Source organism: Cucurbita maxima, unplaced genomic scaffold, assembly GCF_002738345.1.
Source record: "Cucurbita maxima cultivar Rimu unplaced genomic scaffold, Cmax_1.0 Cma_Scf00022, whole genome shotgun sequence".
Lineage (NCBI taxonomy): Eukaryota > Viridiplantae > Streptophyta > Magnoliopsida > Cucurbitales > Cucurbitaceae > Cucurbita > Cucurbita maxima.
This window is the reverse complement of record NW_019272038.1, coordinates 2,604,786-2,629,867: the sequence shown is the minus strand read 5'-3', so window position 1 is coordinate 2,629,867 and position 25,082 is coordinate 2,604,786. Positions and strand designations below refer to the sequence as shown.

The window sequence follows — 25,082 nt, the reverse complement described above, 5'->3', positions numbered from 1 at the left end:
GAAAGCAATAATGAAGGGTTGGATGTGTGTGCCATTTCTTTTCTTGAGTTGTCGACCTTTGCATGCTCCCTACACTACACTACAAACCATTTCATTCCCCCCCATCTTTAAACACATTATGGCACACACATCCAACCCTTCTTTATTAACCGGGTTAATTTTAGTATCATTAGCTTAGTTAATTACCTTGGTCGATATTTAACTATGGTTAACTAATAACTGGTCAAAGCACTCGAACATGTTAACAAGAGAGGGAACAGGGAGACAGAGAAACTAAAGGTCGACTGTTTTTTATGCCACATGAACTAAAAATGTGTTTCGAATGATGAAGGATCGTATCATTAGTTTTTAAATGTCGAAATGCCTTCTAAAGTCTTAAAGCAAGTATTTTCTACTCTATAAGTGTCGTTTTTTTTTTTTTTTTTTTGTCTATAAGAATAAAAATTTGGATAAATTTAAATTGCTATAGTTTTTTATATTTTAAAATACTTTAAACTTCTGAATGATTAAAGTGAAGCATTATTACGTATACTTTAAATTTTAAAATTACTTAAAAATGCTTTTATAGGACTATTTTTAGATCTTATTATCATTTTACCTTGAAAGTTTTATTTCACTTATGAATGTAATAATAATAATTATTATTATCGTTAGTATATATATATTACGAATTAAAAAAAATTAAATGCTTTAACTAGACTTTTTAATTGTAATAATTAGTTTTAATAAATAATTTTAATCCATAAAACAAATGTAATTTTTATGGTTTAAAGCCCATCAAATTGCTCTTATAAACCAGGCGCGTGGGAGGCTGCGAGGAGTAGCGCGAACAGCAATAGCCGAACGAGTTCACTCATTGAGTTGGCGAAGGCAGAGAGAAGAACTCAGAAAAAATGGCGTTCACAGTTCGAGGTCTGAAGGTTCCGCCCAACTCCGCCAGTCTGGAAGAAGCCCGGANTTTTTTTTTTTTTTTTTTTAGTCTATAATGATCAAAAGTATAGAACTTATATACTTGAGCAAAATGATGATACGGTTCTTAGTGGGTTGAAACTTTTGAAGAAGAATTAGGTCACTATCGAAAATCAAAACATGACACGGTTTTTTATATTCTTTTAAAAAACTTATTAAAAAAAGTTAATGTTGCCGATAAATATTGTCCTCATTGGCTTTCACGGTAAGAGTTTCCCCTAGTTTTAAAACGGTTTTGTTAGGGAGAAGTTTCTATACTCTTATAAGAATACTTTGTTCTCATCTCCAATCGATATCGGATCTCGTAGAGCAAAATAGAGGTTCCAAAGGGACTATAGAAAAATGTAGACTATTGGAGAAAAACATGAGAGGTAGACGTTGAGGTATTGCCCTACAACGTCACGACTCTAACAATAACCAAACTAAAAGATATGTATATTGATAAGTCAACCTTAATTCTCAACCCAACGATCCAAGTTTTTGTTGAAGCAATAACCCTTAAATCAAAATAATTAACACCTCCTTATACAAAATTCGAATGAACGAGGATAGGATTATAATACATCGAAGATCTAGAAGCAAGATTTGGAAACTTTGTTCTAAATTGAGTCACTCCCAAGATTGAATGGCTCAGATGCAATTCTACACAGCACAACCATGACTTGAAACTTAGAAATGGTAAAATTAATTATCGGAATTATAAAAAAATGTCTCAAGATCTGAATTACATTCATCAACGGATCTGATTTTTACATAATCTATTGTGGGTATTTATAATTTCGTGACAAAAACGTTTGTGGCAGGGATTTAATCCCGATCCCCTTAATATTTCGTATTAAGGAACATTTGACCATTATAACTTAAATATACAACTAAAGTAATTCTAAGATCCATTAGATTTAGAACTTATACACAGATTAGCCTTCTAATGTTCATCAAACTTGATAGAAATAAGAGAATTAATTGCATCAATAAATGAGAAAATTAATTCTAAAATGTGTTCTTACGGTATTTTATTGGATAAGTAAACGAACGACACGTTCGAGAGGAAATTCAACTCTACTGTACTTGGAAGAAAAGCTCATCGATTTTCAAGAATGGCCTTGAAACGGGCATCTCCATTACCTTTTTCTCCGTCAGTGACTTGTCGCATTAGAACAATAACTTGGGCTTCGGCTCTACTTCTCTGCTTGTTGTCCAAGCATCCGATTGCGGCGGATCCATCTTCCTTCAAATCTGGAACTTCAACCGCGGCCCCGAAATCGGCAATCGGCGGCTGCACCCATCTTGTTCTGCCGCCAAATTCGCAGGTAAGTTAGGGCACTCGCTTACTTTCTAGATCTACTAGATTCTTGTTTGTTGTGGGTATGTTTTGTTACTTGGATCATAATGATGGACTTGCTCTCTGAATGGATTTCAGGTTGCATTTCGATCTTCTAGTTGTTAATTTATTGTGTTTCTAGCCGTACTAATGGATAAAGTAAGCGATAGCTCAAACAAATGGGCAGAAGATATCTATTGGAGCCATTTTCAGTTCACCCACTTCTATCAAATTCTTGCCGGTGGTAGTGAACAGAAACTTGTAGGTTTTCTTTTCTGCTCTCTCCTTTTGTATTTTCAAATTCTGTGTTCTGCATTTGATGATTGATTATGATTAGACATTAGATTTTGGTTTTGATCCTCACAAACTTGTAGCAGAGATTCTGTTCATTAGATTTTGTTGTGTTTTTTTTATTGTATGCTGTTTGTTTCCTCATCCATGGAGTTAATGTTTGAAGAACTCAGCGTTTTTCCCAAGTGTTCTGAGCTTATGGATTTTTCGTGATTGATGATTTACGATTTGGATTTAAACACTTACTCTAACAGCCTAAGTCCCACTGTTAATAGATATTGTCCGCTTTAGCCCGTTACGTTTGTAAGTCTCATGGTTTTAAAACGCGTCTGTTAAGGAGAGGTTTCTACATCCTTATAAGGAATGTTTCGTTCCTCTCTCCAACAAATGTGAGATCTCACAATCCACTCCCTTTGGGAGCCCATCGTCTTTGTTGGCACACCGCCTAGTGTCTGACTCTAGTACCATTTGTAACCGTGCAATCCCATCGCTAACAGATATTGTCTGCTTTGGCCTGTTACGTTCGTCAGCCTCACGGTTTTAAAACATGTCTGCTAGGGAGAGGTTTCTACATCCTTATAATGAATGTTTTGTTCCCCTCTCCAACAAATGTGAGATCTCACACTTGCTCTAGGTTTCTTTCTATGATCATCTATTTGTTTGACTGGAAAATTGCATCAAAATTTCACTTGCAAGCTTTTCTAGGATTTGGGAGTGAATTCCATTTGTTTCCTCATTGTTTAGAAACGATGTAAACGATGTTGGAGACTATTTATTTGAGAATTAAGTTCATACAAATTTCATGTTTAAGTATTTCTGCTGTCGTGTTCTTATTCGGTAAGGCCTTTCAATGATGAGCTTAAATGATCTTGCAATTGTGGCTTTATAGCATTGTTGGATTATTGTTGGAACCACAGCTCTCCGCAATGGTATGATATTGTCCACTTTGAGTATAAGCTTTCATGAATTTGCTTCTAGTTTCCCCAAAAGGCCTCATACCAATTGAGATAGTATTCTTTATTTATATACCCATGATCAACCCTTTAATTAGCCGTTGTGGGACTCCCTCCTCCTCTCCCAACAATCCTCAATAATCCTCCCCTCGAACAAAGTATACCATAGAGCCTCCTCTGAGGCCCATGGAGCCCTCGAGCGGCCTCCCTTTATTTGAGGCTCGACTCTTTTCTCTGGAGCCCTCGAACAAAATACATCCTCTATTCAACATTTGAGTCACTTTTTGACCACACCTTCGAGGTTCACAATTCTTTGTTTGATACTTGAGGATTCGGTTGACATGGTTAAGTTAAGGGCATAGCTCGGATACCATGCTAGGAACCACAACTCTCCACAATGTTATGATATTGTCCACTTTGAGCATAAGCTCTCGTGACTTTGCTTTTGGTTTTCCCAAAAGGTCTCATACCAATGGAGATAGTGTTTCTTACTTATAAACCCACAATATTTTCCTTAATTAGCCGATGTGGGACTCCTCTCCCAACAATCGTCAATACCTTACCGCCTACAGTTGCCCCATTCATACAGTTAATGTTTAAAGTTTAAAGCACACACCATCTTTCTAAAGTGTTCTAAGCTTATGGGGTTTTAGACAATTGATGATTTGGATACAAACATTCACTCCATTAGAACTGATCTTTTTGCTAATTGCATTATAGTTTCTCTTACAAGCTTTGCTAGAATCTTGGCAACTCATTTATATAGATTATCTGAGCTGCAGGTACTTCCAAACAAATTTGCGAACAATTTGAAAAAGAAACTTCCATCAACTGTGACTCTTAAAGGTCCTAGTGGTGCCACATGGGATGTGGGATTGTCTGCCAATGATGATAAATTGTATTTCAAACACGGTTGGCAAGAGTTTGTGAAGGCTCATTCTCTGGAGCAGAATGATCTTTTAGTTTTTAGGTACAATGGAGCGTCACAGTTTGACGTTTTAGTATTTGATTGGAAGAGCTTTTGTGAGAAGGAAGCATCATATTTCGTAAAAATCTGCGAGCATACAAATAGCGACACTGGACACAAGGCTAAGAGGAAGTTTGGAGAACCCACTTTAGATAGTTTTGATGTTGCTGCTAACAATGGTGCTGAATGTGCTTCCTCCGAAAATAATTTGCACGATGACAGTATGGAACGTATGATACAGGACGTCGTGTCCAAAGCTACAAATTTGAATGGTCAACCTGAGGTTTTTTCAGCTCAGCCTATACGAACAATACGTACTAGAAGAAGGAAAGAAACTCCAAAAAGTGCAGCAGTTATGACACCCACCCCTGCTCCGGTTCAGTTATCAGGTAGTTGGAGAAGAACTGCTTAAGTTTTTAATCCTTGATTCATGTCTTCCTGTTTTCTTGGTGATTCCTAGGTTGTTATCATTGAGCTCCGATATAGAGATTCTAGCACGATACGTTTCCAATCTTGACTAGGAAAGCATTTTTGTAATGATTGTGTAGTCAGGACTCAATCTATTTAATGTTTATGGATCAATCTGGTATTTGACATTGAACTTTGCTAGACTCCGACGAGGAAGCTACTCCCGTTAAGAAAACCGGGTCATATGCTGAGCAATACGTATCCAATCGGAGGGCTATTACAGAAGAGGACAAGAACAATGCCCTGAAGTTGGCAGAAGCAGCATCAAGCAATGCTGGTTTCAAAGTTATCATGCGACCTTCACATGTATACAGGAGATTCTACCTGGTAAAACTTGTATTCTGTTGCTGATCTTTTAGTTTCTCCTTGAACTTTCTTTCAACGCCCAATCTATATTTTCCATGAGATCTTCTGAAGTGAACTGTGAAATGAATGTGTGAATTCCTTAGTATTAGGAAAGTTGGGCAATCCCTTTGTTGACTGTATGTTAAGTTTGTCGATTTTTTTAGTTCTCATATGCATATCACACGGCACGTTGGTTGATGATGCAGTTTATCCCCACTCAATGGGTTACGAAAAATCTCTCCCTTTGCAACCAAGACGTAATACTGCATCTCGGAAACGACGAATGGCCAGCCAAATTCAGCTTTACCGCAAGTCGTCAATGCGGTGGCCTTACAAGTGGATGGAAACATTTCGCAATAGATAACAATTTAGAAGAATTCGACGTCTGCGTCTTTGAGCCTGTCCCTAAAACAAGTGGTCCTGTGGTCCTGGAGGTCAAAATCTTCCGTGTTGTCGAAGATGTTATCCCTCTTACTCGTGTGTCGGCTAAGTGCAACAGGAAGCTAATCAAAGCCAACTAAAGCTTAATTTGTGGCAAGTTCCCAAATTATCTAGAACCTAATGTTAAGACCCATGATTTGCTATCTGTATAATATTGTAGGTAATCACTCTGTTATAACATATGATGTTCTGTGGCAGTGACTTATCCCATGCAAACATATTGTCGATGCCACGCTAGTCCGAACTTTGTCATACACAGTAGAATATCCTGTTTATAAGAGTTTCTAAGCTTCATTCACAGTTTTGTAACTTTTGATGTGAAACACTGCCCATGAGTTTCAATCACTCGTATTATTGACTGCATTGCATGAGAGCTGAGAAATTTCTCAGCCTTGAATTAGCCATATGCAGCCATTGAGAAGGGTCGGAACATAGAACACCATACCCGATATCTGCTTCTTCATTATCCAGCTCGAGATAAAAGTCGAGCCTTAAACTAAACGCATTGATGTGAAAAAAAACAAAGAGGGGATAGGAATATATCCTTTTCAATCCCTGAGTTATGAGTGTATGTATGAAGTTCACGTGGGTTTGCCATTATTCAATACACAGAGGACAAAATGCAAATCTTGCAGGGCTATGAAGTGGAAAACAGAAGGCTTCATGTGCCTGCAATTCTTCACCATCATGGATGGTTTGATCCTCAGAAAGCGCCAATGGTAAATTATGACTTGAGTTTTGTTTGTACATGTTCTCTGCAGTGTAAGGAAGGAAGGAAGGAAGGAAGTCGTGCTGGGTGGAGTTGAAAGGGAAATGGGAATTTGTTTTCTTTTCCTTTTGTGCTGTTTGATGTTGATTCAAGTTCTCTACTTTTTCTTTTTTTCTTCTGCGCCATTGATGGAGAACTTGACATTTGCAGGTGTTTTTGGGAGTTGTTTCTAGCATTTGTTTGGAATTCTTCAGGGCTATCAGGTACCTTTCTATCTTCACTTGCATTTTTCACCAAACATGTCTTTGTTCTTCTGTGGTCCACCCGATTACATATCAAATGACATATAGAAGCTTACATAGATAAACACATCTCTTTCTCTCTCTAAAGATCTCACAAAGCTATGTTAAGGAATAAGAATTTTTTTTTTAACCCTTGTGGTTTGGTTGAGCGAGATGGGTTCGGTATCATAAACCTATAGTTCACTGTAACAGCCCAAGTCTATCGCTAGTATGTCCTCTTTGGATTTTTTCTTTTGGGCTCCCTCTCAAGAATTTTAAAAGCGTCTGCTTGAGAGAGGTTTCCACACCCTTATAAAGAATCTTTCATTCCCCTCTCTAACTGATGTGAGATCTCGCAGTTCACTCCCTTAGGGGTCTAGTGTCCTTACTAGCACACTGCCTGGTGACTAACTCTGATACCATTTGTAACTGCCTAAGCCCACTGTTAGCAGATATTGTCTTCTTTGGGCTTTTCCTTCCGGCTTCCCTTCAAGGTTTATAAAATGCGTCTACTAGGGAGAGGTTTCCACACCCTTATAATAAATGTTTTGTTCCACTCTCTAACCAATGTGGGATCTAACAATCTACCTCCCTTGGGGGCCCAACGTCCTCGCTAACACACCGCCCGATGATTGGCTCTAATACTATTTGTAACAACCCAAACTCACCACTAGTTGACATTGTCATCTTTGGGCTTTCTCCTCCAGGTTTCCCTTCAAAATTTTTAAAACTCGTCTGCTAGGGAGAGTTTTCCACACTCTCATAAGAAATGCTTCTTTCCCCTTTCCAACCAATGAGTTATCTCACATTCACTTACAAATCTAGGAAGTACGGTGCCTCCTTGCCTTTTAGAACTTACCAAAGGTTTTTTTCTTTTTAACCCTTACTCTCAATTATTTTATCTTCACATCCCTACCTTAGAAGATATAACAATAACTGACTACCCTCTTCTGCTCATAGTAAACGGCAAATAGAAAAAGCATTGAGATATCTTTACATAGTACATTGGGCACATCTGGTTGTATGTACGATAATGATGCCCCTTCTGACCAATATTGGTCAATTTTTTACTATTACCCTTCTCACATAATTACTTCCCAAACCGACACAAGAACACTTTATAAACTCTTGAATATCGAACCTTAGTTCAATCGGTTAAGACATATACTTTATTAAAAGATCAAAAGTTTGCTATTGTAAACTACGAGCGCCTTGCTAGCTATTGGCCTCTAAACATTGCCTATACTCATTTCACAAACAGAAATATACCCGTTTCAAAGGGTCAAATCTTGTTGTAGATGATGTTAATATCTGTACATCCCATTGTGAAATTTGGCAGTACGACAACTGAATCTCTCAAAAGAAACCCAATTTTCTTAGAAAAATTTCATTGTTTTGAGAAAGTGGGATGAGAACTGCGGTACAGCTACCATTTTTGGTCAAAGATATGATTGAATAAATGAAGAACACACACAAAAAAGAAGTAAAAAAAATAAAACTCTGTTTCTCTGTCCTGACATGTGACATCCTTCCACTGAGCTTTGAGCTTAGGGATTCTCCAAAAAAAAAAAACTCCAAATCAAACAAACCCACATCGGAAATTATGGAAGTTTGGGAATAACCCTAAAAGTTTAGGGTTGTTGGGGGAGGGTTACCCCTAGTTTCGTTCCTTGACCATTTTAATGACCTGATCCTTAATGACCAATCGTCAGCTGTGCCTTTTCCAATGGCATCTTTTCGTTTTCCTCTTTATAGGCCTTTGTTAAATGCAACACCCCTAAATCATTATTATTATTATATGTTTGATTGTGATTTTGAACACTTCTTCTTCTTCTTAATTGTATTACCAATGTTCATGTTCTGGGAGCTCACAAGCCCAAACGGCGTTGATTTCGGTGATTCTTTCCTTTCTTTTTTGTCGTTTTGATCATCTTATAATATTTATATATGCATATTTGCTGGGCGTTTGAGGAGGAGGAGGAAGATGATGGGGTTTAGAGCTCGAATCTCGAGGTAACACATGCATGTTGATATGTGCATAGTTGTATATATTCGAACAAAGATTTAATATTACATGTCCTCTACTCTTACCTATTATAATGTCGTCTCCTTAGATCATATTATAAAAATTTATCTAACTTTATTAATCGTCTAAATACAATAGTTAAATACAAGATACACAAATGAGAGTTATCTAGAGGATATAAAGTCAGGGTGATTTGAAGAATAGATTTTCCTATGAAACATATGAATGATGACAAAACATACTAAAAGAACACTGTTTGTTTGTGGGTTCATTCGTAGATATAGTTCAAGCTAAGCAGGTAACGGGGATTGACTCTTGACCTTCCACAAATTTCTCGGTCTAATTTTCCATCTCTACCTAATGATATTTCTTTTTTGTGACTATAATGCATTATCTCTTCTGGAGCCATTTATTTTTCTTTTTCACGATAGCAATCTCGCACGGACCACCATGCTCATGTGTCACCAAGTTTTTTTTTTTCCTCTACAACATTGCAACTTCGCACATGCATAAGTGATAGTGAGATCTTGGACTGTATTGGTATGTGGGGATAGATTTTGTTCTTCGCAATAGTTTAAGTTAAGTGGGTAATATAGTCATTTTGCAGGAGAACGTCGGAGCCATCCAATATTAAATCTAGGTTCTAAATCGTGGTTCGGGTACAAAGAAAACCAATTATACCGTGCATCATTCCACTTGTGAATTAAAAAGAAAAGGGTGTTTTTGAGAAGAAAAAGATGCAAAAGACATAGAGAGAGAAGATATTTGTGATAAGACAAAGGCATAGAATATGGAATATGATCCAAAATTTTGCCTGTGATTCATAAGCATTTTTTATTTATTTTATTTTATTTTTTAAATATTTGCATGTTTCCAATAAATTTTGTATATTCTTGAGAGAGAAATGCACGGAGAGAGAATGATGAACAAATATAATTAATTTAATTAATTAATTAATTAATTAAGCCGTTGCATTTCCCGGAGAATCTAGAGCGCATCAGACGCTGACCAAATAAAAATATATTATTTTTTTTTTTGTTTATAAAAGAAGAAAAGATTAGTTGAATTAATTAATGAATTAGTAGTAATGAAGATTAATTAATGGTAATTAAAGAGGGGAGGTCACGTGAGGCACGAGCGGAAGATTGGACAAGGAATAACTGGACACGGAGAGGGAATATTGGGGAACTTAAGGATACATCTTAAGTTAAGGCAGACAAATGCTTACCTGTTCCTTTCAACGTTTATGTTTTTTTTTTTTTTTTTTTTTTTTTTAATTAATAAAATAAATTTTTAATTTTTTAATATTATGCACGATTCTTTGAGCTACGTCTTTTAAGAACGTAGAGCCAAGAAGTCATATAAAGTAGCGGATTCAAAAAGTTGAGCTAATGGGTTAGCGTAGATGTATTTTTCGTAGTTCGATTGTCTGNTTTTTTTTTTTTTTTTTTTTTTTTTTTTCATTAATTAATAAAATAAATTTTTAATTTTTTAATATTATGCACGATTCTTTGAGCTACGTCTTTTAAGAACGTAGAGCCAAGAAGTCATATAAAGTAGCGGATTCAAAAAGTTGAGCTAATGGGTTAGCGTAGATGTATTTTTCGTAGTTCGATTGTCTGTCTGATTAAAGTTGATGGTTTACTTCGAGACAAAAACATAAGCTTTATCATATGATTTTACGCTCGTATCAGTCAAGAGTAGAGATATCTATCGGTAGTAGGCGTGGAAGTGGAAGTCTTCCTCGTCCCTGTCCCTGCCTTATATATATATATATTAGAAAGCATGGCAGGTTCGAGGACAGAGAATGTAATCCTCGTTTCCAACCCTGTTTAACTAATGAGAAGAAATGTCTTATCGCTTGAAGTGAAGCTTTGCAAAGTCACTATACCGTAATTTAAACGGACACCACTAGTCGGAATGGAACGTCTCATTATTAAATTAATATGAGTAGGGAATATGTAATATATGACGTCATTAATGGATAGAGGTTTTAAAAAGAAGCTATTTTTGAGGTGAAAGAGTGAAGAAAACAGAAAATAGAAAAATAGGAGCAGTGGTGACAGGGTTTGAACAGAGGGATAATTTGGAAAGCAACGTCAAATATACCTCGTTTATACACAAAATCGGGAATCTTATTCGAGGTTCAAATTGGTAATCTATCAAACTTCTTATTCAAAATCATACGTTAATACAAGTTGATCTATGTTCAAATTGATAATCTCTATCAAATTTCTTGATCGAAAACATACATTTGCTTTATGTTCAATTTGGGAATCATTTGGAATCTATCCAATTTCTCAATAAAAAAAACATACATTACAAGCTGAACTATATTCAAATTGATAACTTATCAAACTTCTTGATCCAAAACATTTCTTCGTTCAAATTGATAATCTATCAAACTTCTAGATCAAAAATATTCCATAGAATAAGCTGATCTACGTTCAAATTGATAATTCATCAAACTTCTAGATCGAAAACATTCCATAGAATAAGCTTATCTATGTTCAAATTGATAATTCATAAACTTCTAGATCGAAAGCATTCCATAGAATAAGTTGATCTATGTTCAAATTGACAATTCATCAAACTTCTAGATCGAAAACATTTCATAGAATAAGCTAATCTATGTTCAAATTGATAATCCATCCAACTTCTAGATCGTGAACACTCCGTAAAACAAGTTAATCTATGTTCAAATTGATAATCCATCAAACTTGTAGATCGAATGAAAATATTCCATAGAATAAGCTGATTTATGTTCAAATTGATAATTCATCAAAATTTTAGATAAAAAACATTCCATAGAATAAGTTGATCTATGTTCAAATTAACAATCCATCGAACTTCTAGATCGAAAACATTTCATAGAACAAGTTGATCTATGTTCAAATTGATAATCTATCCAACTTTTAGATCGAACCATCAAACTTCTAGATCGAAAACACTCCAGAAAACAAGTTGGATCTATGTTCAAATTCATAATCTATCAAAGTTCTAGATCGAAAACCCTCCTTAAAATAAAGGTGATCTATGTTCAAATTGATAATCTAACCTTAAAAATATCTCCTTTTCATTCCCCATTGTTTAGATAAGAATCTCTCTCTCTCTCTCCTGTTTTGTGTATGTGTTGGAAAAGCTGTCTGATCCATCTGTGAGTATTAAATGCATACAGAAGTTTCAACTTTTTCACTCCTTCCCACCCTTTTTATTACTCAAACTAATACCCAAAACCCCTTCTCTCTCTCTCTCTCTCTCTAGGACTTTCCCCTTATAAACCCATTAAAATCTTCATCTTTCCTCCAAAGATCCCATTTTTCCAAACCCCTTTCTCCATCTCTTTCTCCCAAATCATAATCCACTCATAATCTCAAAAGGGTCACCACCTTTTTCCTCGATCTCCTCCAAATTCCCTCCATGTTCACCTCCTCCCATCCCACCACGCCTCCTCCCCTCCCGGACCTCTCCTTGCACATAAGTCCGCCCTCCAATTCCGGCAGCACCGGCAGCGATCTCAGCCATGAAACTGCCGCCGCAACTGGGTTTTATCTTCCGGCTAAACCCCATATGGGTCTACCTCTTGAGCTTGAAACAAGCTTCAACAATGGCCGCCATTTTAACGACCACCTACCTCAAATCTATGGCCGCCATTTTAAAAGAGCTGCAAAAATGGGTATTAGAGCTCCAAGAATGAGATGGACTACAACGCTTCATGCTCATTTTGTCCATGCCGTTCAGCTGCTTGGCGGCCATGAAAGTATATGTTTTGTTGAATTCATATGAAATGCAAATCAAATTCAAATTTTAATGTTTTTTTAAGCTCATTTTGATTGTTTTTTTTTTCTAGGGGCAACACCAAAATCTGTTTTGGAGCTTATGAATGTGAAGGATCTAACCCTAGCTCATGTAAAGAGTCATTTACAGGTGGGTTTTGGTTAATTAATTGAAATTAAGGAATTAATCACAAATTATTGAATTTTTTTTCCTTTTTTTTTTAATTTAAAATCTTTTTGTGTTTATTCAGATGTATAGAACAGTGAAAAGCACTGACAAATCAACTGGTAATTACAATTTTTTTCCTTTTTTGATCTGAAAATTGCTCAAAATTTCAATGATTTAGGGTTTTTTTGATCAATTTTGGTGAAATGGATGCTTTGATTGTTGATGTTAATTTGCATACTCAGCCTTGAAGAACCAAAGACAAGAAGTTGATCCAAGTGGTGCTGAGATCTCTAACCCAATGTGGAAAAGCTCTGATCAAATGTGAGTGATTTTCTTCCCAAGCTCTTGCATTTTCGTTTAGATTTTGAAAATCGATAACGAAACAAGAAACCCACGAATCAAATTTCGAATTTTTGCGAGAAATTCGTACTATTTTTATATTCAACCGCTATGAGATCAGTAATTCCACGAGCTCGAGCTTCTGCTGACATAAAAACGTCCCCTTTTTCATATCTTCGGATACAACCCATAAGAGTTTACTGAAGTCGTGTTTATGAGCTTAATTTTCAATAACCATATATTATCAAATGGGTCGATGTTATTTATTCTTGATTATCATAATTTATTCTCGAAATTCANAAAAAAAAATAAAAAAAAATTATTTTCCCACTTCTCTCCACTAACCCCTCATCCTCTTCCTCAATTATGTCTCCTTAACCCATTCCCAAATGCATCATAGCTATTGTAAGAAGAAACTGCGATTGGAAAAAAAAAAATAAAAAAAAAAAAAAAAAAAAAAAAGAAGTATACAATTAGTGTGGTAAACTAATGTAAATTAGTGGGTTAATTAACGATTAATCAGGAACTTGGTCTGTTCATCAATGGAGACAAATCAAGAGATGACGACGAGATGGAGTCAACATTACAGCAACAACAACAACAACAATATTGGAAACAACCAGGTTTGTATACATATAATAAATACAACACGACATGTCTAAAAACAACCTTAAAGACACGAACTTTTCCCTCTATAACCAAAAATAGTTGTTTTTTTTTTTTTTTTTCCTTTTTCTTTGGTTGGTTTGAAGCAGCAGCAGCAACAGCTGGACCGACACAAAGCGAGCATCGAAATCTCGAGCGGCATTAAGAAGCAGAGGTTGGAAGGTAGCTGCTTGTCGTTGTGTGATCATCATCATGGCGGTGTGTATCATACAAATATTAATAAGCTAAACTTAGATATCACTCTTGGATGCCCAACTGCTCTTACAATTGAGTCTAATACTCACTCTTCATCTTCTGAACTTCCCCTTCTTAAATGCTAAAACTAATTAAAGCCTTCATCTTTGTGGGTTTTTCTTATAGTTCTTAACATAATTGATGTGGGTTTTTGTTATTAGTTCTTAATATTTCTATATGAGTTCTTGTTGGAGAGGTGAAGATTGTGTAATCTCATTGAGATCTTCCTTTGTTGTATATGTTATGATCAAGAGAGTAAAGAGAGATGTTTGATTTTGACATTTTTTTTGGTTTGTTTTTGTTTTGTGTTCTTAGATTTTAAGGTTTTTGTTTAAAGAGAAAATGATAATTTATTAATAGCACCTCGGTTTCATGATTCGTCTTATACGAATTTATGAGTCGAAGAAGCTCTATTTGTCTAATTTTTAGTCTCTATCAAGCTTGATTTCGTGATCTTATACAAATTCCTTTGTCGAAGAAGCTTTATTTGTCTAATTTTTTAGTCTCTATACAGCTCAATTTCGTGATCTTATACAAATTTTTCAGTCGAAGAAGCTCTATTTGTCTAATTTAGAGTCTCTATCCAACTCGATTTCGTGATCTTATACAAATTTCTCAGTCGAAGAAGCTCTATTTGTCTAATTTTTAGTTTCTATCTAGCTCGATTTCGTGATCTTATACAAATTTCTCAATCGAAGAAGCTTTGTTTCTCTAATTTTTAGTCTCTATCCAGCTCGATTTCGTGATCTTATACAAATTTCTCAATCGAAAAAGCTCTGTTTCTCTAATTTTTACTCTCTATCTAGCTCGATTTTGTGATCTTATACAAATTCCTTCATCGAAGAAGCTTTATTTGTCTAATTTTTTAGTCTCTATACAGCTCAATTTCGTGATTAATTTATAGTCTCTATCCTGCGATCTTTCCCATTTGTGACTCTATACTTTCTTTCTCCCGTTGTTTGACTCTTTCAGAGCAGTTTCTTATTGAGAGACAGATCAAATCGAAAATTCGTCTATTGAGATTGAGCATGAATGAGCCTCGACTACGCTAACTTTGATGAAAAAAATGATAAAAGATAAACGTGAGAGCCCACATTGGTTGAAGACAGGAACAAAAACATCCCTTTAAGCGTGTGGAAACTTCTCCCTAGTAAACGCGTTCTAAAACTGTGAGGCTGACAATGATAAGTAACGAGCCAAAGCAGACAATATCTACCAGTAGTGGGATTAAGCAATTATAATAAACTTCTTTTGTCGCATTGTTAAGCGATATAGAATTAAAGATCAGGTCCATAATTCGAGTCAAATTGATGGGACAAAGCTATCACCTCTAACCCAAAGATGAACACGCATAGAAGATCGAAAGGATCTTAAAGAGCCACCAAAGCACAAACACAATATTGGTGTTCTTCATTTCTTTAATTTAAAGTTCAATGATTGTTGGTTGAAAATTAGAAGGTTGAAAGCGAGGGATAAAAACAAAAACATTAACTGAAAGGGCAATGAATAGGATGGGGCCTCAACGCATAGCATCAGGTGATATGGTTTTTGAATGCATCATTCTAACAACTCAGTGGCTACCAGCTGCTGCTTCGTAAGGCCCATAGTACTGTCAAAACAGTCGGTGCCTGTTCATATCCACACACATGAGTAGCATACTTACTTTGCATATGGTACCATTCTAGGGAAGAACCAAATGGGTTGATATACACATTTTTTTTTTAAATCTCGGTTTGGGTTTAGCTTCAAAATGACTATGAAATATAACGCCCGAGCTCCGATGTGAAATTAAAGAAAATCAAAGAAGATTGAAAAGATTGAATTTGGTTGCGAGTAGAGATGTTGCATGGCTGGCCGAGAAGATAACACGTGTTGAAAATGTTGTGGGACACATGTCGGATACTAAGTAAAGGATTCCACCGCTTCTGAATGATCCGACCCATAACACCAATCGACCTGTGAACCGCGACCCGCCTCGAGTATGTCACGTGTCATTACGACAAAAATCAAAGGAAAACACGCCCATGAGAAATTGAATTCGAGATGAGGAGCTGAATGCACGAATCAGAGGCCACCACATGTCAAGCTGAGGATGCGCGTCTCCCTCCCACAACATCATAAGTTTTGACTAAACAATAACTTAGGGTGGAACGCCTCCAATAGTCTGAGCGCATTAGAGTTGTGAGTAACGATCAAATGGTGTAGCTTTAGTCCTCCTAACCGAACCAGACTCGAGAAGTCAGAACCAAGAAACCTTCATATGTGAATCCATGTCAAGGATGCCAAACCACCCTAGGGACCTAGAAGACCGCCACGATAACCGTAAAGATTCCACTTTCCTTTCGACTTTGGTATAGTACCGTTCAGCTAGGATTCATGCTGGTTAGGGACGTTTGACTTGAAAGTTCGCTTGGATTACTCTGCATGGGATATGAGGCATTGATCATGCAAGTATTCAGCAGAGCTGGCACGTACAGGAGGGTCGCTCCCCCCCAACCTTCGCCCACTACATGGCTTATGAGACGGGTTCTCCAGCTAACCTCTCATTGATGACGAGCAGGCTAGCACTTACCATGTTGTCCCCACCTAATAGAGAGAGTCTTTGAGGTAGCGCCTCAACATCAAATATCGGTTACCGTCGTGTAAGCTAAGCTAGCTACCCAAGTCGGTGAACAGCAAGAGCCCTTCACTTAGAGCCTAGTGTAAAACTATATACTCACTTATTTCCCCTTTCTTTTCTTTTTCAAGTGTTCGCAGGTTGTCGATCGAGATGGAGGAGCATTCTAGAGTTGCGCAATCACAGAGGTAGTTGTTCCAAAACATCAGTTCGTCTTTGTGTTTGAATCTTTTGTATTTTATGTTGTAATTGTATCTCATACCCATTTTAACGTTTGTAATAAATGTTCGGGTCTAAAGCTCGTACGTCATTCTCACACAACCATGATTGAAGAAAGGGGTAAATCAGTAATTTAGTGTGTATTTAAGAAATATAATCCAAGTTTAATTGTGTAATTGAAACTAGAGATAATGCTTTCGAACTATTTTGTACGACAAATTTGTCACTTTTCATTCCACGTGTCAGATAATCAGCCACATAATGATTTGTTTCTGCCACGTGGAACCTCTCATTTCCTCCATATTGATCAGCAACCACCGTGACAAATTCCGATCAGTAGCCGTCGGGAACACCCCACACCTTCACCGATCTATCAAGGCTGCCGCTGTACGCAATCCACCACCGACCGCCACGTTTAGACGGGCGGAGATCTTCCTCCACAGCCAAGCATTTCACAGGTCCGGTATGACCCATCAGCACCGTCACACACGTGTGAAAAAGCCCATCCCTCCGCCACACACATATGTTATTATCGGCAGAGCCGCTGAGTACCATGCAGTTCCCCGCCGTAGCAAGGCAAAGAACGGCCAGATTATGACCCTTGAGCACCCCGCCGTAAGTCAACCGCTTTTCTCTCTCCCAGAAGTTGACCACTCCGTCGGAGGATCCACAGTATACCACCGTACCGGCGGCGTTGACGGCCACCGCCGTCACCGCACTATCTTGCTTCAGTAGCGTTTGTTCGAGTGTGTGCCTTGTTGCATCATCCCCTACTTCATGATTCCTCCGCCATACCTATTTCAAAAAAAAATATTTATAATTAAATATTTTTATTAAATGATCGCAGTCATCACTAATTTCACCATTAATATCCTAACCATAGAGATAATATTCATAATTTATATAAATCTAGGATCAATTCTTAAATTAGCTCAACAGTCATTTAATTTTCAAACCTTAGCCGAACCATCCGCCGAGCCGGTAATGACCGAGCCGTCCGGAGCTGCAACTATGGCGTTGACAGCGTCATCATGGACAATAATCGATTCAAGACACTTCGAATCCAAAATTCTCCAAACTTTCATGGTTCGATCCCAAGAACAAGAGTACAATATCGCGCCATCTTCACCCAAGCTCAAGCTCGAAACCGCATCGACATGCTTAAACCAAAGCCGGCTCCGGTTCCTTCCCAAAACGACGTAGTTTTGCGGGTTAATCAAGCTTCTCAATACGTCTCTCATCGCCGGCAAAGTCCCAGCCCGCCGGTGCCCGTCGGTCCAGACACGAATTTTTCCGTCTTGGTGACCGGTGAAGATTTTTTGGCCGGAAATTATAATTGCCTTAACCAATCCACTGCTGGATTTAAACCCAGTAAATTCCTTGAGATTTTTCCAGACCCGGATGTTTTTGCTGTCGGAGCCGGTGTAGAGCAGCTCGCCGGCAGTGGCCAGGGAGTACACGTGGCCTTCCTCACGAACAAGGGACCCAATCAGAGAAGTATTCCGGTGAACGACGCCGTTTTGAAGTTGAGGAAAACAGGGAGATTTCATGAAGGGGTAAGTTTGATTCCACGGCGACGCATCGCTGGTCGGCCAACTATCGGCGGCATCGGAACTGCTCGGCGTCGGATAATCGCCGTCGTCGTCGGTTAACAAATTGCCAAATTTCATAGAAACTGAAATTAAGAATAAATTTAGGAAAAATCAAACCAATGGATTGAGAGATTGCATGCAAGAAGGGACATATACATATATATATATGTATATATAATGGAAGAACAAAATCTGAGGTGGAAGATGGGGACACGTGTGAGAGAGACAAGAAATTAAGAATAATTTAAATAAATTGGGAATATTTTTTGAAATAATTGGAGAAAATGTGAAAAAAATTGTTAATAATTATCTTGATTATCAATTATTATATTATAGAAATTAGAAATCGTTGACTTTAATTGGTAAATTAATTTTTACCTCACATGATTCATATTATTTTTCTTTTTATGATGGCTTTTAGTTATAATGAGCTTAGTATTATGATAATAACATATGGAAGAGGTTGGATTTACTGATAATAACATATGGAAGGGGTTGGATTTAAAATATCTATGAATTTTAACCATTTATCGTTATAAAAAAACGTTTAAAATATTTTTACCATCAATATATGAATGAAACCCGTTTATTGATACCTCATAGATTATATCCAAAGATATTTATCGAACACTTTTGAAAGTTTAAGGTTTATTTTTTTTAGTTTAAGGGTATTATTAAAACTTTTGAAAGTTGAGTATTATTGATCCAACTTACACAGTTTAAAGGTATTTTTATATTTATTTAAACTCAACACGGTTAGGAATCACAATTCTCTACAATAGTATGATATTGTGATTCCTAACATGGTATTAAAGTCATGCAGTTAACTTAGCCGTGTCAATAGAATTCTCAAATGTCGAACAGAGAAGTTGTGAGTCTCGAAGGTGTAGTCAAAAGTGACTCAAGTTTCGAACAAAGGTGTACTTTGTTCGAGGACTCCAGAGAAGGAGTCGAGCCTCGATTAAGGGGAGGCTGTTCGAGGGCTCCATGGGCCTCAGAGGAGGCTCTATAGTGTACTTTGTTTGAGGAAATGATTGAGTTGATCGAATATTTCGAGTCATTGAATTTTTTGAAAACACTCAGATCTCGGATTGGATTGAGCCATTGGGGACAAGATAAGTGGTGAGGAGAGATGACATTGAGGGTGGCGAAGGAATCCTAATGAGCCAATAATGTCCCAACCACATTGCCTTACTTCTCAAGGCACTCACAATTACCTTACGAATGTCTCAAACACTCCAAACCACATTCATTCTCTTCCTCTCTCTTGTTTTTTGGTGGAAATTTAGGTGTCACTTTGGCAACTAAAGAAGAAACTAAAAGCAACCCATTTTTCCATTATAATCCAAAGCCTTTAAAAAGCTTTACTTTCTTTATTTACATTCAAGATTCCTTTCTATTTTGTTTTCAATCCCCTCCATCATTGCACACCTCATATCATATCTCAAATCAAGAAGGGTTTTGCAACTTTGTCTTAGATTACCAATCGAAATCGTGCTACTACTAGCTATCGATATTGGTTGAGTGATAACGGTTAGAAATGTACCGACGATTGTAATGATCTACTTGTTTTACTATTTATGGCTTAGAGTATAACGATTTAATAATTTAACCAACTTTGATTAAAAGGGTATAGTGATTATATATTGTTGTTTTATGACATGAAGTTAAAAGGGTCGAAACTTTGTGTGATATCACATATTAGTTGGAGAGAAAAACGAAGCATTCCTTATGAGGGTGTACAAACCTTTTTCGAGTAGACGCGTTTTAAGGGGAAGTTTGGAAGGGAAAGCCCAAAGAGGACAATATCTCTAGGGGTGAGCATGGACTGTTACAAATGGTATTAGAGTTAGACACCATACAGTGTACCAATGAGGACGTTGAGTTCTCAAGGGAGTGGATTGTGATATCTCACATTGGTTGGAGAGAGTAACGAAACATTGTTTATAAGCGTGTGGAAACTTCTTACTAGTGGACGCGAACGAAACATTTCTTATCAGGGTGTGGAAACCTCTTCTTAGCTGATAATTTCTTCTAAATGGTATCAGAGATAGACATCAGACAGTGTGCACATCGAAGATACTAGGCCCCTAAGAGAGGTGGATTGTGAGATCCCACTTCGATTGGGAAGGGGAACGAAACATTCTTTATACAGGTGTAACCCATTTTAAAACCATAAAATGAAATCTGAAAAGAAAAGTTCAAACAGTATACTCTTAGCGGTAGTCTTAGGCTATTATACTTTGTCTTAATTTTTTTAATTTAAATAGGCTAGGAGCTACCCACATAGGTTAAGCATATTTTTTTAATTAAGATTTTGAATCCACTTTTTTTAAAATGCATTATCAATATATTTACGAAAATGTCCCTTTCATGGAATAATTGTTATTCAATTTTATTTATGACGTTTATTGAAAATTTTAAAATAGAATATTATAAAAAGGAGTGTAGAAAGTAAGTGGAAAGGGGAGCTGAGTTGGTTGCCCGACGTGGAATGCAATCAATAAAACCCACCAATCTGCCAACACAGCTTTACAATCCACCAACGACCACGAAGGTTCCTTGCGTCACCTTCAATCATAGAGCGACACCTGTCAGACACACTAAAAGTCAAACGCTCGAAGGGATTGTGCAACCGCCACGTAAGGGATTAGAATACGACATGTCGTTGTGGCGCTTTCCGCCTATCTTCCGTAAGTCATTGCCGTCGTACGAGAGGAGACCCGTCGAATTTTGCAGTTTTAGCATTTGTGGTCCCCGGCGTAATTTTAGATTTTCGATGACACTAACCGCCCAAACCAATTCAACTCGAACTATAATTGTTGGGTTGGGTTAGATTAGCATTTCGAGTAGGGTTAGGTTCATTTTTCTGAACCTGAACTGAATTGGTTCAATTTTTCTTAACCCGAACCAAATAAAAATATATAAAATATATTAACCATATTTTCGTACAATGAATTTGCTAGAGTGATACGGCTTGTTTTTTATTGAATTTATTTTTTTTTCCAATAATTATATATTGATTTAGGTTTGTTTTTGAACTTTTAATATATTTTATCTTTTAGATGGAATAGAATAATTATAAATTATGAATAAATAAAACTTAAAATAAGTTGATAATTCAAACAGAAAATAGAAGATTGGGTTGGGTTACCAATCCAACTAACAGAACTTTGGGTTGGGTAAAAAAAGTTCAACTCGAACCAACTCGAACCATGTACACTTCTAACCATAAGTACGTAGATAAAAGTTACTACAAATATCAACAAAGTATACAATTTACTTTTTTGTAGATAAAATTAAACGTGTTTTGTTAGAACAATTTTATGTGGGTCAATCTTCACTCTTAAAAGATAAAAATAAATAACACGAGTATGTTGGCAGGGATGAAGGTAAATGTTGAGACTTGTTGGATGATGAAAGTTCCACATCGGTTAATTTAGGGAATGATCATGGGTTTATAATCTAAGAATACACTCTTCATTGGTGTGAGAACTTTTGGAAAGCCCACAACAAAGTCATGAGAGCTTTCACTCAAAGTGGACAATATCATACCATTGTGGAGAGTCGTGTTCGTCTAACAAGACTGTCACGGATAAATAATATAAAAATAAAAAGGGGCCAAATTCACACACTACACTGACAAAAATTCAACTTGGACGGCAAGCATCTCATAATTCCATATAATTTACAATATACTCTGATCACCGGCCGGCCACAAAACCCTGGACCCCTCCTGGTTCTGCACCGCCGTCGGATTCCACCGCGCGCTTCCCAATGTCACCGTCCCCTTTAAATAACCCACTTGTCCGGTTGTCCCAAACCACCTCTATCTCACTTCCATTCTGATTTTTTCTGCTCCCAAAAACAATGGCGGCTATAACACCTCAGTCTTATCCTGTCGGAGATCAAGAGAAGGAGAAGACGGTGGCAGACGCGGCGGCGGGCCCAGATGTGACGAGGCATATTCGGTTGAAGTCTTCCCATTCCACCCAAGTACAAGAGAAGGCGGTGGTGCTGCGGCAAATCCGGCAGCGGAAGCGTGTTAACAAGTTCCGGGCAGTGGTCGGAGCTCTGTTCAGTTCGCCTTTTGGCGACAAAACCGGCGAGGCTCGTCAGAGAAAATGGGTGGATGAACCCTTCACTTCACTCTAGACCAATTCCTTTTTTTTTTTGGCCATGTAATGTTTATCTAACAAATTAATTAAAATAGTAATTTAACGAAATTAATTAAAATAAATACTAAAAGCTTTGGGCCCAAGTTGGACCAATAGTCCAAAATATAGTTTAAATGGGCCAAGCCCAATTCAAAGCAAAACTGGTTAATTACATAACTACCCATGGCTCCCCTGAATTTGCGGAAAATTATTGGTAAGGTGAAAAGGACGGGAAGATAAAAAAGGTTTTACATTTACTTTTTACTTTTTACCTTTCTTTTTTCCACGGTACAAAACAAAAACAGAGCAGTTCTCAATTTCAAGCTCAATACGGTATTTAATAATTGATTAATTAATTAAAATCACGACAGATTCAACCAATCAGAGCCTTGTATTGGGACCCACTCTAAGTACACGTGTCAATATAATACAAATTTCAGATTAAACTTTGCTGCTGTATTATCTACTTTTGTTACATTTTTACCCTCCTCTCGTTTCTCATTTGCCATGTCATCTGAATGATTGGCCATGTCACGCATTTGAATATTTTAATTAGTTAGTAATTGAATTGAAATAAATGAAAATTTTGTATATTAATATAAGTCGTGTATTCAAAATAAATATTTATTTTTAATTTATTTAATTTTATTATTATTTATTTTTATACACGTCCTATTTAGAATCCCACATATTTATTTTTTATTTATTGAGTAAAAAAAGAAATATATTTATATAATTAATTAGTTTATAATTTGTAAATTCCACCCTAATTAAGTAATAAAAAAATCTCTCATTATTTAAGTGAAAATTCTCACTCATTTGATTATCATATTTCCCCGGACTAAATCATGTTTGACCAAAGTGTGATGACGGAAAAATCCAAGGTGGCAAAAACGGATATTTTCCTAAAGTCCTATTTTAAATATATTCTTATATAAAATGTTAATTTTTTACTGCTCCACTCAAAGATAGTAAACAAAACTAATCATTTTTAGTATTTAAAATGTTCGAGACATTCTTATTTTAAACGAATGTTCTTGTTGAGCTCGATTGTGTGAAACGTTATATGAATAATAGTAGGTGAATGACTTAGTTGATGACTTTGAAAGAGTAATTGTCAAATCTCCCATTAAATTAATTTTAAAAAAAAAAAAACAATTAGGATAAGCCAGCCAAATGTTAAGAATCATTCCCTGTTTTCCGTTCCTCTTGCTTCAGCTCCACACTTTCCTCAATCAAATTCTCAGATGCCGAGAAAATTCATCACTTTCCCGGAAAATCTCAGCCAAACACCAACATTTTCTCGCCCACTTCAACTCTTCCATCTATGATCTCCAAAACCCAGTTCTTAAATTTCACAATTTTCCTTTTGATTCTGATTTTGACGGCCAAAACAGAGGCAAAATGCTCAAAATCCTGCACTTCCGGCCACCTCCCCCACGATTTTCCTTACCCATTTGGCTTCTCCGCCGACTGCTTAATACGGCTGAACTGCACCCACGACGGCGCTGCCATGATCGGAGAATTCCCAGTTGAATCCATTAACTCCGATCATATCAAACTCGTAACCAAAGCCAAATGCAACCGCCGCCTCCACACAATTCGCCAATTCTTTAGCCATCACTACGCGCCGACAGTAAACAACGCCATTCTATTACAAAACTGTTCTTCTCCGATTGCCACTTGTTTCTTGCCGACGACGATGGTTCAGACCAAATTCGAGTCACCCCCCAATTGCTCTGTTAATCGCACTAGTATTAGCTGCTACACCCAGAACGCCACCGCCACCGCCACCGCCGCCGCCGGTTTCTTGGATTTCAAAAACCTCACCGCCACCAACTGCGATTACCTTCTGTCATCGATTTCAGCGGAGGCGCTCGCGCTCAACAGCAACGCCTCTGCTGGAATCTCTCTGGAAATTCAAACGTTGGAGCTCGGCTGGTGGCTTCCGGGGAGCTGCCGCCGTTCTTGTCATGTAGATGCTAACTGCACGGAGCTTCGGTCGCCGGGTAATGGGGAGCTGTCTCATCGGTGCCGATGCCGGGATGAGCTCGTCGGCGACGGATATTTGGCCGGCACCGGCTGCCGGAAAGGTTAGTTTTTTTTTGGGTGAGAAATTATTAAAGTAATTGTCATTTTTTAATTTAAATTTTGTTTGATTGCGCGTGATGATTTTGAAGTCAAAAAGGTTTGGTGGCATCATGATGAAATTTGGGTTTAATTTTGTTGACTTTATTAATATTAACTAATCCATGTTTATATTCTTAATTATAATTATTCAGTTGCCGGAGAATTGGTGGAGTTTTTTTAATAATTAATCCACCGATTTTATTTTTAATAATTTTATATTGTGAAGAATTTGTCATTAAGAAAATTAATATTTTGAAAAAAAATGAACAAAAGATAAGCAAATGAATCATTAAATTATTGTTAAAATAATAAAATTATAATTTCCATAATTATAATATTGCTTGAATTATAAGTTTTTTTTTTTTTTTTTTTTTTTTTTTTTTTTTTTTTTTTTTTTTTTTTTTTTTTTTTT

At 36.8% G+C, this 25,082-nt stretch overlaps 4 protein-coding genes across 7 annotated transcripts in view; 3 read left to right on the top strand and 1 right to left on the bottom strand.

The window, feature by feature from the left end:
- Positions 1-2,025: 2,025 nt before the first annotated feature.
- LOC111496014 (B3 domain-containing protein REM16-like) lies at positions 2,026-6,055 on the top strand. 2 transcript variants are annotated; one of them, XM_023146232.1, is made up of 5 exons: positions 2,026-2,279; positions 2,390-2,551; positions 4,317-4,890; positions 5,112-5,296; positions 5,521-6,055. In XM_023146232.1, the coding sequence occupies exons 2-5, from the start codon at positions 2,441-2,443 to the stop codon at positions 5,833-5,835; spliced, it is 1,185 nt and encodes a 394-aa protein (XP_023002000.1). In that variant the 5' UTR covers positions 2,026-2,279; positions 2,390-2,440; the 3' UTR covers positions 5,836-6,055. The 2 variants fall into 2 exon arrangements, with proteins under 2 accessions (XP_023002000.1, XP_023002001.1); XM_023146233.1 differs by having other exon boundaries at positions 2,033-2,279; positions 2,433-2,551.
- A 5,963-nt stretch (positions 6,056-12,018) lies between these two features.
- Positions 12,019-14,238, top strand: LOC111496021 (probable transcription factor KAN4). Of its 3 annotated transcripts, none has more exons than XM_023146240.1 (6): positions 12,019-12,531; positions 12,622-12,698; positions 12,799-12,835; positions 12,959-13,037; positions 13,579-13,678; positions 13,808-14,238. In XM_023146240.1, exons 1-6 carry the CDS (start codon positions 12,192-12,194, stop codon positions 14,039-14,041), a joined length of 867 nt encoding a protein of 288 aa, XP_023002008.1. In that variant the 5' UTR covers positions 12,019-12,191; the 3' UTR covers positions 14,042-14,238. The 3 variants fall into 3 exon arrangements, with proteins under 3 accessions (XP_023002008.1, XP_023002010.1, XP_023002009.1); XM_023146242.1 differs by having other exon boundaries at positions 12,020-12,531; positions 13,817-14,238; XM_023146241.1 differs by having other exon boundaries at positions 12,020-12,531; positions 13,811-14,238.
- A 2,674-nt stretch (positions 14,239-16,912) lies between these two features.
- On the bottom strand, positions 16,913-18,528 carry LOC111496016 (protein JINGUBANG-like). Its single transcript, XM_023146234.1, has 2 exons — positions 17,748-18,528; positions 16,913-17,586 (listed from the first exon to the last, which is right to left on the bottom strand). Exons 1-2 carry the CDS (start codon positions 18,459-18,461, stop codon positions 17,125-17,127), a joined length of 1,176 nt encoding a protein of 391 aa, XP_023002002.1. The 5' UTR covers positions 18,462-18,528; the 3' UTR covers positions 16,913-17,124.
- A 5,157-nt stretch (positions 18,529-23,685) lies between these two features.
- The window catches only part of LOC111496009 (wall-associated receptor kinase-like 14), a 3,761-nt gene continuing 2,364 nt past the window's right edge, over positions 23,686-25,082 (top strand). The window contains exon 1 of the mRNA XM_023146222.1: positions 23,686-24,633. Within this exon, the coding sequence (XP_023001990.1) occupies positions 23,868-24,633 (766 nt within the window). The 5' untranslated portion in view covers positions 23,686-23,867. The remainder of the gene's footprint in view (positions 24,634-25,082) is intronic.